General features: G+C 39.9%; 1 protein-coding gene across 4 annotated transcripts in view; it reads right to left on the reverse strand.

Annotated features, from left to right (window-relative positions):
- tspoap1 (TSPO associated protein 1) overlaps window positions 1-14988 on the reverse strand; it is a 68255-nt gene that overhangs the window by 25269 nt on the left and 27998 nt on the right. For 3 of the 4 annotated variants that reach the window (XM_078265600.1, XM_078265598.1, XM_078265601.1), the window contains exons 5-12: window positions 14444-14656; window positions 6886-7053; window positions 3769-3852; window positions 3525-3614; window positions 2733-2855; window positions 2539-2643; window positions 2250-2300; window positions 1486-1518 (exon numbers count right to left, since the gene is read on the reverse strand). In XM_078265600.1, the coding sequence (XP_078121726.1) occupies window positions 1486-1518; window positions 2250-2300; window positions 2539-2643; window positions 2733-2855; window positions 3525-3614; window positions 3769-3852; window positions 6886-7053; window positions 14444-14656 (867 nt within the window). The remainder of the gene's footprint in view (window positions 1-1485; window positions 1519-2249; window positions 2301-2538; window positions 2644-2732; window positions 2856-3524; window positions 3615-3768; window positions 3853-6885; window positions 7054-14443; window positions 14657-14988) is intronic. The other variant, XM_078265599.1, reaches the window with a different exon arrangement.

The following is a 14988-nucleotide window of genomic DNA, read 5'->3' on the forward strand; positions in this document are numbered from 1 at the left end:
GTTATAATTATTTTGGTGGATGGACAATAGACAGCATACAGTATAATACATACAGTAAATACATTGCTGCTTATGTAAGGTATACATAACTCATTATAAAATGAAGTACTGCAGTATAAGGTTAGGTTTCTGCAAGACAGACAATAAACAGTCAGTGAAACATTTGTTATAAGCTTCAAACACAAATGGCAGAGAATTACTGGTTCAGTTGAAAGAAAAAGGGAGGGAAATAAAGCAGGTGGTGTTCTGGTAAAATTGGAAACATTAGTAAAAAAAGGTGGAGGGGTAGCATACAGTAGGTTATGAGAAGTTCTATTTTCTGCTTCTGTTTTACACTTCATTCACTTTAACAAACAGACAGCAGGGTTATTTGCCAGAACAGTACAGAGGTTTGTCTTAGCTCCACTGAGTTTCTATATGTGGCTGATTTCACTTCAGGTTGCGGTAGGAGTTTCCTGGCAGGCTGATCTGACGAAGAGCCTCAGCACGAAACTGTCTGAAACAACATTTCCTGTTAGCTCTCACCTACGCAAAGCCTATTCTGCAGTCAGTTAGTACATACTGTAGCTTCACTGAACTGAAGTAGTAATGAGTTCTGAAACGCCAAGAGAAAATCACTTTAAAACCTCAAATGAATACTCAATTACAAAGAGCAATCCGACTCAGCGATGTGTTGGGTATACACAAAAGCAGAATCTACCTGAATATAATAAGATCAAATAACAAGACAGCATGATAAGTGTGCTCAGTGCAGCTGGGAGCAATAACTGTGCCACAGATACACGGTTATCTGGCCTCATGTGAATGACCTGATTTACACAAACTTTGGTAACTTTAAATGGGCCTCTGTGGCCACATGAAGCTGTTGAATACTGTTATACAGTAATTACTGCAGGTCTGCTTTTAATTTAAGAATATGAACAAAACTGTCAACTTAAATGATTTAAAAAAAAAAAGTAATTGGGGTTTGGTGGTTCTATCTACAGGGGGCTAGGGGAGGTTTAATGGCAGGAAGGTAAACAATTTGGCTCAGGAGGTCAAGCAGGCTAAAGGTTAACAGTACCTGCATGCAGTCCAGTGTACTCTGGTTGGCAAAAAGATAACACAAAGGAAGAAAAAAAGGAATGCAAAAGTAAACACATGCAAGTGAAACAATGAATCGGAGAAAGAGAAAACATATTTAAAAAATGTAGAAACACAGCAATCTGAGTCCAGGTTGGCAGGAAAATCCTGTCAGGAGCCAGTATCACTAGAACGTGTCTTGGCCCTCAGCAGCCAACACCTGCCTTTTGATTGAACACAAATATTCGGTTTAATCTCGCAAAAGACAGTGTGTTGACTTGGCAACAAAGCTCGGGTTCTCGAGAGGGAAAGAGACTTTCTCCTGTGATGCTTTGGGTTTAAATAGAGACAGAAAGTGAGAGAAACAAAGCCAGAGGAAGGAAACAAAGCATTTTTTAATACACAGGATCAACTATACTCTACCAGCTCCCTCCGCAACACAAGCTGAGTCAACTCCTACAATGAAATACACACTTCATTTAGCAAAATGTGCAGTGTGAAAAACGGAGCACAGAGAGTACACATACATAGCCATCAGCTGTGGAGGACGGTTTGAGGCTCTGAATTGTTGTTGTTTTTTTTTTCTTCATCATTTCAAATCAGCAATCCAGCCAATCAGGCAGATGGGGGCTTCAACTGTCATCGACTGTCAGGATTCATTTAGAATTCAAAGAGTGTTACTCTCACACTGGGAGCAAGTATAAACGTCACATACGGCAGCAGAGAAGCCATCTGTTCAAACTGTTTTCCAAACCCATGAGTGCTGCAAAAATACGCGCACAAGTATTTTCTGCAACAGCTTCTCTGCCAGGTGTTTAGATAAGAATAAAAGGCACATTGTGCTGTATGTCCATGCTGCTTAAGTGACAATGGGATGTATTCTGTCTACTAAACAGGGAGATAATCAAACATTTATATTCTTTTTAATTGGTGTCTTCACTAATGAATTAGATTTGATCTCAGACAGAAATTCGCTAGTGCATGAGAGTAATACTGATGAAGTCTGAAACACACTCCTCCTGAATTAAGTTCTACTCTCTTGTGTGACTAATAAACACTGGCACCTTTGATTTGTGTCATCCTTAAGTCTTGAAAGCAAGTCAGGGCTTTACTGTATGGCAATAAAACCACTACATGTTGGTAGAAATAATTTGTTTGCTAGTCACAGTGTCGCAACACAAACTTACTTCCAGCATCTGAACCACTCCTTCATGCTCCCTCTTGGCGTATAACTGAGCCTGAGGATTAAAAAGACATTAAAGTCAGTAAAACGTGGGTTGTTTGCTAAAAGAATTCACAACACAGTGAGCTCAGTTAACAATGCTTTATTGGTGCCCAAAGGTTGCCTCCTGCTGGACAAAGCCACCCATTCCCCATAATCAGGCTCAAAGCAGCCTGGGGGACATAAGGGTTTAAAGTTTAGCAAGAAATATTTTAGTCAAATACATAAAGTATAGAAGAGGCTGTGCTTCTTACCCTCTGTAACCGTTTGATTTCATCCTGTTTGAACTTAAGGATAGCCAGTGCCTGCTCATGTTCCAATTCCAGCTGCTGCCTTCGCTCGGCGACCTCTCGCATATGCTGTTCAGAAGGAAACAAATATCAGAAGGCAATTTTCTCCAATAGCATTAAAAAAAAATGATACGCAGAGTATCTGAGCCCAGTGGTACCTTTAGGACCTGCTCTAGGTTCTCCAGTTTGGCACGGAGTCTCTGGTTCTCCTCGAGAACTGAATTGTGTTGAGCAGTCACTTCAGAGAGGTCTTCCCTCAGCTCCTCATTCTCAGCCCGAGTCTGACAAACAACATGAGGAGATAGGAGGATTATAGTTATATATAACATATATAATATATAATATATATATATATATATATATATATATATATATATATATATATATATATGCAACCATTGGTCATCATTCCTCTTTGATTGTCACTTGTCTTGCAGATCTCAGCATTGGTGAGTAAAATGTTATCACAACTAGGGCTGCACGATATGAGGAAAATATGTGGTAACATTGTTGAATATCGCGATAACGACATTACTTGCGATAATTAAACAGATATTGAAGTGTACACAGTTCTGAATTTCTGCCGCTTTCAGTATTCTGCTGAAATAAAAAATGAATTTAAAACAAATGAAACAAATAAAACAACATTCTTTTATTGAACAAATTGAACATTGAATTGAATATAAAAGGCAGCACTAAAAAAGAATGACAGTTACACTTTAAAGTGCAGTTTTCTAACGATATTTTCTTTCAACTCACAAAAAAAACAAAATCGGAGTGTCTTTCGCGATGTGTCGCAGCCTTTCGCGGTGTGTTTATTGTGCCAGTTGATATCACGATGACAATCACAACCGACAGCTACGATTGATGAAGAAAGTCAGAGTCACTAAATAGCAAAGAAAACCCTCTTTTTCCCTTTTACGAGCTTGAAAGGGCAGGAAGACACTGACCTGGTCGAGCAGCTGTGCCTTCCTCCTGAGGAGATCTGCCTCCTCCTTTAGTTGCTCATTTTTGCCTCGCTCATCCTCAAGCTGGCTCTCCTGTTACCAAACCGCAGGACAGAGTTCAGATAAAGCTGAGGAGACCCATGTCCTCCAAGTCATCCTTATGTCCACTACGGTAATGCTTAAACCAGACTGGAGCGGCGCCAGAGAACATGTGAGAAGGAAATACTGAAGCAAGAAGATTGCTTACCAAATCCAGACATCTCTTCTGTCGCTTCTTTACTTCATGCTCAAGGTTTTCACATTCTTTTCTCTTCTTGCTCAGCTCACTTTCCTGAACCGACAATGATAAAAAAGCAAGGAGCGTTACATTGAATCCTTAATCCCCAATCTAAAACTAGATCTAGTTCTTTACATGGTTTTACACTGATTCCTGAATCCCAAATGTAAAACTAGATCTAGTTCTTTAAATGATTTTAAACTGAACAAACTCTCAAACAAAAAGCAGGGTATACTGTATAAGAGCAAAAACACGAAAAAGAAATGATTTGTATTTACATTTGGCAATGCAGAATACATTGGCTTTAGTTCCCGTATTGACCTCTGACACGATAACAATGAGGTATTACAAAGCTTAGCATCCTTTAATTATTCTAAATGCAGCTTACATGCAGGACCAGCATAGGAGAAATCAGCTTATTTCAGCCACAGGACCTCAATCAAGAATTACGGCTGGGAATGTGTGGGGGGAAGCTACACAACAGACAGGCTAATTGCAGACCACCAGCAGCGACTGGAAGAGATACTGTACCAGTGATGACACATTGAGACAATAATGATAATTAAACTGCAATCTGTAGCTCTGATTTGCTTGATTATCCATCAGTCACAGCTTTAAATGTCTCAATAATGTGTATCAAGAAAGGATGTTCTGTTGTATGGTCAAATCAAGACTGTGAAGCTTAACTAACACAACGGCGGCACTGATTGGAACCTAAATGTACTGTCAGCTGTTTCACAATCAACAAAGACTGTTCATTTGTTACGGGTCCCAACTTTTGTTTTTTTTGGATTTGAATTTGGATTCTCCAGTTCTTTCCATTACATTTATTTAGCTGACCAAACCATGTTGATACAACCCAATACAAATTTGTATTTGTATTATTACAAAATAAATTGCCAGAATCATGCAAGTACATCAGTACTATGCAGCATAGTCTAAACCATGCATTGAGGCTATTTTCATGTGCCATGAGCCTGTATTCTTGAAGAAAAGTCCTCAGCCATGCTAGCAGCTCTGTGAGGCTGAACTTAAGCACAACCATGCTCCGAGCTAGATGCTAACATGAGTATGCTATCATGCTGTCAATTAACACGGCACATGTTTAGCAGGCATGGATTTTTACAATGTTGACAATCTTAGTTTAGTGTGTTAGCATGCTAACATTTGCTCATAGCACTAAACATAAAGATAACCTGAGGCTGATGGCTCATTAGTTTTGCAGGTATTTGGTCATAAACCAAATTATTGAACTAATTAAATATCTAACCTGACTATGGTGCTGGATTCAAACTTTGGCGGGGGTTGTTAAAGTTATTACAATTTACCCTCTGGGTACCATATATTTATACTAAATTCCATGGCACTCCATCCCATAGCTGCTGAGGTATTTCAGTCCTGACCAAAGTGGTGGGCCAACCGCCGTCGTTAGAATGGCTAAAAATATCACCTGAGTGATTTCTGGGCCAACATTGTCTCTGGGGGGGGGGGCTCAGCATTTACTCAGCTGAGATATTACACTTTTTCCCCATGAATCACGCTCGATGAAAGAAAACTAGTTAGTCTCTGATGTACGGTAGGGATCTCATAAACAACAAAAGAGAGATAAAAACAGTCAAGCTACAATTTTTTTGTATTTTAACCACGTTTCTTTTTAAACTAAAAAGCCAAAGCTCAAATAAGTTAAGTTACTCCTTGTGCAACCAGAGTGTGTACTCTTAAGTTTCAAATGTAACAATGCACAGCATAACACTCACTAACGTAAATTATATACTTGCACATTCCTTTACTAATTATGCTGGTTTCATCAGGACCTGAGTAAAATGAGAAAGCTGTGTGTGCACATCATTTGTGCATTTAAGGAAACTATGGGAATAACTTTGGAGAAAATGAAAGTAGTACATCTGAACATTAGGTACAACGTCTCACTCACTATCAGAAAACTGCACTACCAGCTTTTCAAAATGCTACGGACACATCAGTGAGAGCGCTGAGGGGCAGTGCAGATATGATCTTAATAGACACGAATCACAGAAAACACAATAAATGCATGTGCACAGCTCAGTGAGGGTGATGAGACATGCACCCGGTTACTGATACTAATGCTACTGTGTAATCAGTTCTCTATTAATGTCCGGAATCTCCATTTTCCATCCTGACAAAGAAAGTCGACACAGAGCTGAGAGGGAATATGTTCTATTTAAGCCACGAGAGACCCAATGTAGAATCAGCAATGTGCTACTCTTCTGTTTCCAGGGGACAAGATCAAAATAATCCCAGCATTACATAACAGATCTGACCATAGTTTTCCCTTCAGTATCAGTCAGCTCAGTCACAGCTCTGAATTCAGGCTTCAGTTTCACATGGAAATGTAAAGTGGATAGCGAGATACTTGCAAGCAGGCACAATATATGCAGTTATTGCTAAGATGTGTGAAGGACTCTTATAAACAACTGTTTGGAGAAAAGATTTGATTTGAAAGCCATGCTGGTGACATTTAGTAACCCTCTGCATTACTAACTCTCTAATTTCAGCAACATCCATAATTGGTACATTCTATTAAATTGTGTTTAATATTATTAAGAGTATTGATAACAAATTGCTTTCTTGAGCAGTTCTGACTTCATAAAAGCAATAGGGGTGGGGAAAAAAACTGATTCACGTATGTATCAAGATTTTTTTTCCGACTTTTTTAAAATCGATTCTTTTCCCCAGAATCGATACTTATTATTTTTTTCACCTAAATATTTTTTGTTTATAAAAGGTACTGCTGACTGCTGCTACATCATATGTGTTTCCAGCAAAACAGATAGGAAGCAGAAAATGCTGAAAATACATGTTACTTCTTTACAAATGAAATAAATGTCATGATGACTACCCATGTATCGTGAAAGAATCATATCGGGACAAAAGCATATCGTCCCAGCCCTAAAAAGCAACATTAACACTGGATTTCATACTGAAATTTAAAAAGAAAAAAACCCTGATGTGGCACGTTAGCGTTGGAAATTGATGTGGTTTGCATGTTGCGCTACATGACAGTGTCATTATGAAATATCAGCAGAGTACAGTACTAGATACTCTCACCAGAAACTGTAGGTGCTGCTCCTCTGTGTGTTCCTCCTTATGGGAGGGGGTGGGGCTAAGGCCCGGTTGGGGCGTTACTTGCAGCCCCGACTCCTCCTCCTCTCCGGGAGTCTTCTCACACCTGGATGGAGCTTCATCTAATACCACACATGGGGTCTCTCCCACAACCTGGCAGGGACAGGGATAATCATTCAGTCAGTCACTTCATATGTACAGAGGTGATGTATTGTAAAAAGTGTTGTACTAAAAAGCTCCTGTTCCTAAATGTATGATTGTTATACTGTACAGTAACACTCAGCGCTACACCCCCACTGTGAGTGAGGGATTAGCAGCAAGCCTCCTTCCCAGTGGTCCAACTACAATCAAAGAATAATCCGGGGGGGGGGGGGAAGAATCCCTCTAGCCTGCAACAGGACTACAACACATTAGCAGAAAGCCTGTTCTTTCTAATTAGGCCCGGTGCAATTACTCAACATCACATTAGTCTGCTTCTCTTACGCTGGATTCTCTTCTTCCCATTGATTTACTGCACTCAAGCAGTAGTATACTTCATGTTAAACATAAATAGATACTGATTTGATTATAGCAAAGACAACGTCGGCAGTATTGACGGCAAAATAGGCAGAATATTTTGTTCTGTATTGAAAGGTGCAATATTTGAAAATCGATAATTATTTATCATTTTTTTTAAATTTCATTTATATCTGCATTTATGTCAAAACCTAGAGACTTTCAAACATCAAAATGTCATTTATTAAATGTATTCATGTCAAAATGACATATGAACATCTTTTCCTATTCTATTTTGCCTGGAAACGCTTCCAACACGCTTGCGTGTCGCGTGAAAAATAGGCGTCGGTTCTATTTCTAGCATGCATGCGTTTTCGGCACTGCTCGAGCCGCGCCTTTGACGTGCGTGTCACACAGGCAGTGAGCAAGCTCTAACCTGTTAACATGGGAGCTGAAAAAAAAACGGACACGCCACGCAGCTGACACGCTCACGGCACGAATCTTGTGTGTAGCCGGCCTTAGCTAATTGCTGTTATACATTCATTTTTATAAGTTGTATGATTTGTCTTACTTGGATCCAGGTGAGGGGGGCAGTCTGACATTGGCTAAAGGTTAAGAGTCAGGAATCAGTGTCTAATTTTAGAGCAAACCGACTTATGCTTGAAGTAGAACTGTGCCAGTGCAGCCAAAGCCATGACCCAATAACTGGATCAAAGGCGCTCTGCCATGTGCTGCAAAGGGGATCTCTCCTTACGCTCTCCTTTCTTCTACATTGTCACTGAAAGACATATCATTCTAGACGTCAGGCACAGTTTCCAAGATTTCTCTGTTAGGACACAGCATTAGGAGACTGTATATGTATATGTACCAACAACAAAACCAGTCACATACACCACCCAAAAAAAATATGACTACACAGTGTTACAGATCAACATTTGCAAAAACATACCGTATGTATAATACTAATTTGTCATTTGTTCCTTGTGATCTGTGCTGTCAAAGTTCCCATTAGATGGTAATTTCTAGGGTTTTAACATAAAACAGCTACCTACCAATTCCCCTTAAAACACTGAATCCATCATGTTGGAGTAGAGATGTTTTGGAGAGACTGAAGGTTATTAGTGAGTTGGAGTCCCATTGTAGTGAAGAAACTGAAACACGACAAGTCTTCGATTGGGTCATCGTTATTTTTAGAAAACCACAAAACTGTTAATAAAAGCAATGAGCATGACAATCATGGAAAAGTTTTCTATCTCCACACCGTTAAATATCTGTTAAAAAGCCTGTTTGTTAAGCATGCAGATGTTGTAGTCTTCTTTTCACATGTGAAGCATCAGGGTCGGTGAAGGTTTGTCATCTCTAAGATGCGTGTTCGAGCATCGTGGCGGATACGGAAGTCAATGTGGAGCTGGTGACCCATTGGGACTGTTTAGCACCAAATCAGTGTCTTGTCTGTGAAGTTAAGTGAGTCTGTCCCTGGTTTATCTTTTGGATAGGAGACCAGACGGTGTTAGTAGTGGTGACGAAAGGCCAGCAGGAGGCACTAATTCCATTGGCCCCTGTACAAAAACAGTGCACGGGAATGAGGGCTTTAAATGAGTGCTCAGCTGATTTTTCTGTTCCCGATTCCTTTTGGTGGTCATTAAAAGGTCCACTCACATCCATCACAAGTGCAGACAGGTGCCAGGCAATCCTAGCATCTTGGCGAAATGCCCACCTTTGTATTTGGTCAGTCATGGTTAAACCAGTCTGTCTTGTGATTGTTAATTAGCTCACTCATACTCATTGAGTGGGGCTGGCTTAAGTGTGTGGAGTTTGCTGCTAAAATCTGGCAGCCACGTGCCAGAGTGGGAGTGACACATAAGTGGTAGCCAAGATAAAATCCCTATGCAAATTTGAACAAACCCCATCCTTTTGAATAATTATTCCACTACTTTTGCAGCTCCTCTCAGTTTCTTAACTACTTTTTCGCAGAAAGTAAACCTGATTCGGCTTAAATACTTCTACCACCGGTAAAGTTAAGGAGAATCTAAACTTGTCATACCATTGAAGGTGTGATTAAACATGCCTACTTAGCAAAAACAGTCCTTGTGTTTACCTTTCTTTCAAAAAGATGAAATATTCTCATACACAGCGACAACATATTATTAGTATGACATACTTTGCTATGAGTCTACAGAAAAGAACAATCCTTTTTTGATTCTAACATGGTTTTGACGGATGGGCACAGAGGGGGAATGTTACATAATGCCTTATTTATACAATGTTGTGAGGAATAAAGGGGCTGTCACAGATAGCATTTGACCAAGTCTTAGGCTTATAGGAATCATTTCAAAGGTTTATGTGCCAAATTACAAACCTGACAAAACGTAGTGTGACCTAGCATGCCTTTAGAGATTTGACTTGGACATAGGGCAGTGTTTAATTCTCTATTCTCATATGGACAATTATCAGAAACAATTAACTGAATCGAATGTCAGTGTTCCAACTAATTTAAATAGCATACTTTTCAAGCAAAAATAGTAATGCAATTTCACATTTCTGCAAGTCCCATACACAGCAGCAAAACTATAATATATTTAGCAACAAAATCAAGACTTTAAGGTTCATGGCACACTGTGTTACTGCTAAATTATTAGCTAAGCAATGTTTTTTATTTGTGTTATTGCATAGTCTAAAATACATGAGCTGAAAGATCATGTGTTGAAGGAGTACAAAAATCTGTTAATTACGGGGGCATTCCTGTACCCACTTCATAGTGGCTAAATTCACCTCATGTTTGTTTAGTAATGTAGTCCCTTTCCATGAGTAGTACTTAAACAGGTATGCAGATTGTGTTTTGGGTTGATTTTGTTCTATGAATTCCCAATAAATATCAAATAATTCTTATCCATTTTGAGCAGCGGTGATTATTTATTTAAGATGATAAATATCTAAATTTATCCTGCAAAAAAGGACAAAAATCATCTTTCTTTTTCATTGACTTGAACCAGTGAAGGAAGGAATCCACAGCAGTTTCATTATTTCAGTGTGTGAAAGGGTGAATCATGTCAGAGCAGTTGTTCAGAATGAGTCCCTAGAGGACCACTCAGCCCATAGATACTGAACAGATAAATCATCCAGTGTATTCGCAAGAATTCTGTGCTTGAATTTGCCTAAACTAGTCAAAAAATGCTATTTATAATAAATTATAAAAACTAGTTGCATTAATATAAAGCTGAATAACATCTGAACAACGATAATAAAACATACCCTCCTTTAAGGGAACATGGTTTAAGGATTGTATATACATAGCAGTCATTTCTCAAAAGGTTTTGGTTTTGTTTGAGGCCTTATATAATAAATGTATAGCTGGTTCCTGACCTCAAATAGCCTCATCAACCCATCCAAAAATGTTACATTGCAGTTAAACTGAACATTGGCTCGTTGATTTCTTGTGTTGCTCGTTCATTAAATATGAATTCTCAACCAAGCAGTCGATGTCACGTGTTGCTATGGTTCAGCTTGAAATCTAATGCATCAGTCCCAGCTTTCAAAAGCTATTTATTAAAATCCATTGAATTCAAAGTGGGATGAACACCACTCACTGAGATATTTGTGAAATTATCATACCAGAATGTTTTATTCATTTTACACACAACAACAAGTAATAATGCCTTTTGTTGCAGCGCAGGGCATTTAAACACACTGCAGACAAATACACACTGTTGCTGAAGCCACTGGAGTCAAGTAAAATAATCAATAAGAATAATCTGGTAGGACGAAAGCTGGTTGCAGCTCGGAGTCAAAATGTGCTGGGTCCATACTTATGACAATGCAATTAGTGACTTACTGACACCGCAAATAATATATCATCAATTACAGCTAACATTAATATTCTACATATTAAAAGGTCCTATGACATGCTGCTTTTGGATGCTTTTATATAGGCCTTAGTGGTCCCCTAATACTGTATCTGAAGTCTCTTTTATATAGGCCTTAGTGGTCCCCTAATACTGTATCTGAAGTCTCTTTTATATAGGCCTTAGTGGTCCCCTAATACTGTATCTGAAGTCTCTTTTATATAGGCCTTAGTGGTCCCCCTAATACTGTATCTGAAGTCTCTTTTATATAGGCCTTAGTGGTCCCCTAATACTGTATCTGAAGTCTCTTTTATATAGGCCTTAGTGGTCCCCTAATACTGTATCTGAAGTCTCTTTTATATAGACCTTAGTGGTCCCCCTAATACTGTATCTGAAGTCTCTTTTATATAGGCCTTAGTGGTCCCCTAATACTGTATCTGAAGTCTCTTTTATATAGGCCTTAGTGGTCCCCTAATACTGTATCTGAAGTCTCTTTCCCGAAATTCAGCCTTGGTGCAGAATTACAGCCACTAGAGCCAGTCCCACAATGAGCTTTCCGTAGTATGTGTCATTTCTGTGTCTGTAGCTTTAAATGCTATTGAGGAGGAGAGAGGGGGGGCAAGGTGGAGGTGTGGCCTTGACCAGCTTGGCATGGGCAAAGCAGAGAAAGGGGAGGTAACCTTGCTCCTTATGACATCATAAGGAGCAGATTCCAGATCGGTCCATCTGAGCTTTCATTTTCTCAAAGGCAGAGCAGGATACCCAGGGCTCGGTTTACACCTATCGCCATTTCTAGCCACTGGGGGACCATAGGCAGGCTGGGGGAACTCACATTAATGTTAAAAAAAGAATTTGCCAAAAAGTGATTGTTGGCTTTTCAGTCGCAGTAAAAAAAAATAAATCATTTATGTGTCCTTTAAAGCTGAATGGGACTGAGGAGGTGTGACAAAACTGATCTAAAGAAATTAACAGTGCATGCACGAAAACATAATAATTCTAAAACAAATAAAGTAAATACTCAAATCCTGCAGCACATGTAAAGACAGTAATAAAATCATTATCAAGACATAGCCTGTTGAAGGATGCAGCCACGTCTATAGTCTAGAGGCCACAGCAGGTGACCCTGCACGTGTTTCTGTAGCTGAGGTTTCCTAGCTTAGAGGCTCACCTCTACTTGCACACTGCTTCACACAGTGAGGTGCCGTTGTGTACACTTGACACTGATGTGGTCCATGTATACTAAAGGATCAAGTACACCTTGGGCCTATGCGTACTAAAGCAGGGTCAGATCCCATTCAGCAGGCCCTGAATGCCATAAGCACATTGGTGTAATCCCTGCAGACTACTGAAACTGGTAACTGGATCACTTCTTTTAAAAGCACCTTAATGGATTGGCCTGGCCGTTGATTTTCTTTTTAATACGGAGCATATCAATGTCCACCAATCAAACGCTCTACCACCCTGTCACTAAGTCGGCCTGTCGAAATTCTACAACTAGAAGCTCCAAAATATGACTGTTATAAAACCGTGTTTCTGACAGGCTGCCCTTGACTAGGCCTCATGCATGTCCCGTCTTTCTAATTTGTAAGAAAGTGGCAGTCCATCACAGACATGCGTGGGATTTAGCACAGGATTTACTGAAATGATATTAAAAAACAACAGCTATGAGACCTAAAAGAAAAATCCCCTGAGCTGCGAGTCACATTGTTATACTAACATGAGGCATTTAACATACTAATAATCTTTCAGAATAAGCGGATGATTTTAATATCTAACACAAATGCAACACTCGCTGCCTTGAGTCAGTTCTCTCACACTCCTGATTCGTCATGACACCGATTAGTTTTCAGTGTTAGGTCTCAACTTTGAGTTCTGCACGGCTTCAGGCTCACATCCAAGCAGACACATATGAGGTTAGCCAGGGAGAACTACAGTGGAGCAATGCAACCGACACACAGGGACAACAAAACTCAAAAGATGACCTACCCCTTTCGTGTGATCTGTGGCAACGTCAAGGCTTCTCTTGGCCTGCTAGTTATCCAGAGCAGGGCAAGATAGAAAAGTCTTTAGTGCGGCTGGGAGTCTTACCTACCACCCAAAACCCTCTCACCGCTGCCACAGCAACAGAGAGCGGATTACTGGACTGTACCATTCCGTTGTTAGAGGGGATTAGAGTTCACACAACATGGCCCCTTTCTGGGTGTGCGCGTGCCATTGGGAGTGCGTGTGTGCGTCCCACAAACGAGAGATTACCACAATCGGCATTCTCATTTGAGCTTCACAGGCAGAGAATTTACTCTACTTCACAGGCAGTGGAGAATTTTTCCAAAAATAAATAAGATGTTTGCTTTTAAGTGGTGTAAACCGATATTAATACACAGACATTGTATCTCTGAAAAGGACACCGTTTAAACAACATTTTCCCCTATTACAGGTGTGTGGATAACTACATTTAAAAAAATAATGCCCTTTCTGCATTGTGTAACCTATTCATCTATTCATTATATATAGTATGTGCATTTCTTAACTTAATTGCCAGTGACTTATATATCTGCGCATCACTTCACCGGTAAATGACTGTTTCTGTGATCTAGAAAATCTGTATTAAATAAAGAGAGAATCAGAGCGTGTGACTTTGGTATCTTTGATCAGGCCTAAGTTCAAGACAGGGAATCATCTCATTATGGCTTGTGGCAGATTAGTAACCGCACTAACGACAAGCCATTATATAACACTGCACAACAGCATCAGTGCCAACATAAACATACACCAGGTTTTAGAAAAACTCAGTGGGCTGAATTTTGCATTACCAAACAAGGTATACTGGCATCCAAACTGTACTGCAGTACCAACACCATCAATAGTCAGTATAAAAACATGACCTGGTCTGTGTACGTTTGCAATCACATACTTAACCTCAATTAAGATAAGCAGCATCACCATACCAGTTATTGCACCTTTACACTGACTTAGATACAGTAGATGCATCATTTTGCTCTTATTTAAAAAAAAAAATTAAAAAAAAGTTTCCCACTCCACAGCAACTATGATATACTTTGCTTAGCCACTGCTTTTTTGGTATCATGTACAGTTGATTTGTCATCAGATTTAGTGTGCATAGACAAGGTTCTCTTATTAAAATCGCTTAAGACCAACAGGGGTCAGCATAGAGTTGTGCTGTGCTCTGATATGAGGGATGATTTTACCTTCTCTTCCCCCTCCTCTTCCTCCTCCTCCTCCTTCTTCTCCTCCTCTTCCTCAATTTCGCCACACTTCTCCGGGCCACCGGGGTCGGGACTATGGTTGTGCTGCTGTCTGGATGATGTGACTGACAGCTGCCTTTGGAGCCGCAGCACCTCCCTCTGAGACTCCCTGAGAAGCCTCTCAAATTCCACTCTGCCAGATGGAACAGGGGAGCCCTACACACACACACACACACACACACACACACACACACACACACACACACACACACACACACACACACACACACACACACACACACACACACACACACACACATCAAAGACCGCCATAACACAGTAACGTCATCAAGTCAGCATATTATTGTAGGACTGTGCAATTAATCGGTGATCAAGATTTCCACTCCTAATGATCACAACAAACTGTGTAATCAAGAAAAACTATTCTTTTGCACATTACGTGTTACAAGTAAACTCGTAGTGGGAAAAAAAAGAATGTTCAAGCGTGAAAAGTATTAAGGGAAATTGGTTCAGTTGGTGAAAAGGTG

Source organism: Sander vitreus, chromosome 13 (genome assembly GCF_031162955.1).
Source record: "Sander vitreus isolate 19-12246 chromosome 13, sanVit1, whole genome shotgun sequence".
NCBI classification, from domain to species: Eukaryota; Metazoa; Chordata; class Actinopteri; order Perciformes; family Percidae; genus Sander; species Sander vitreus.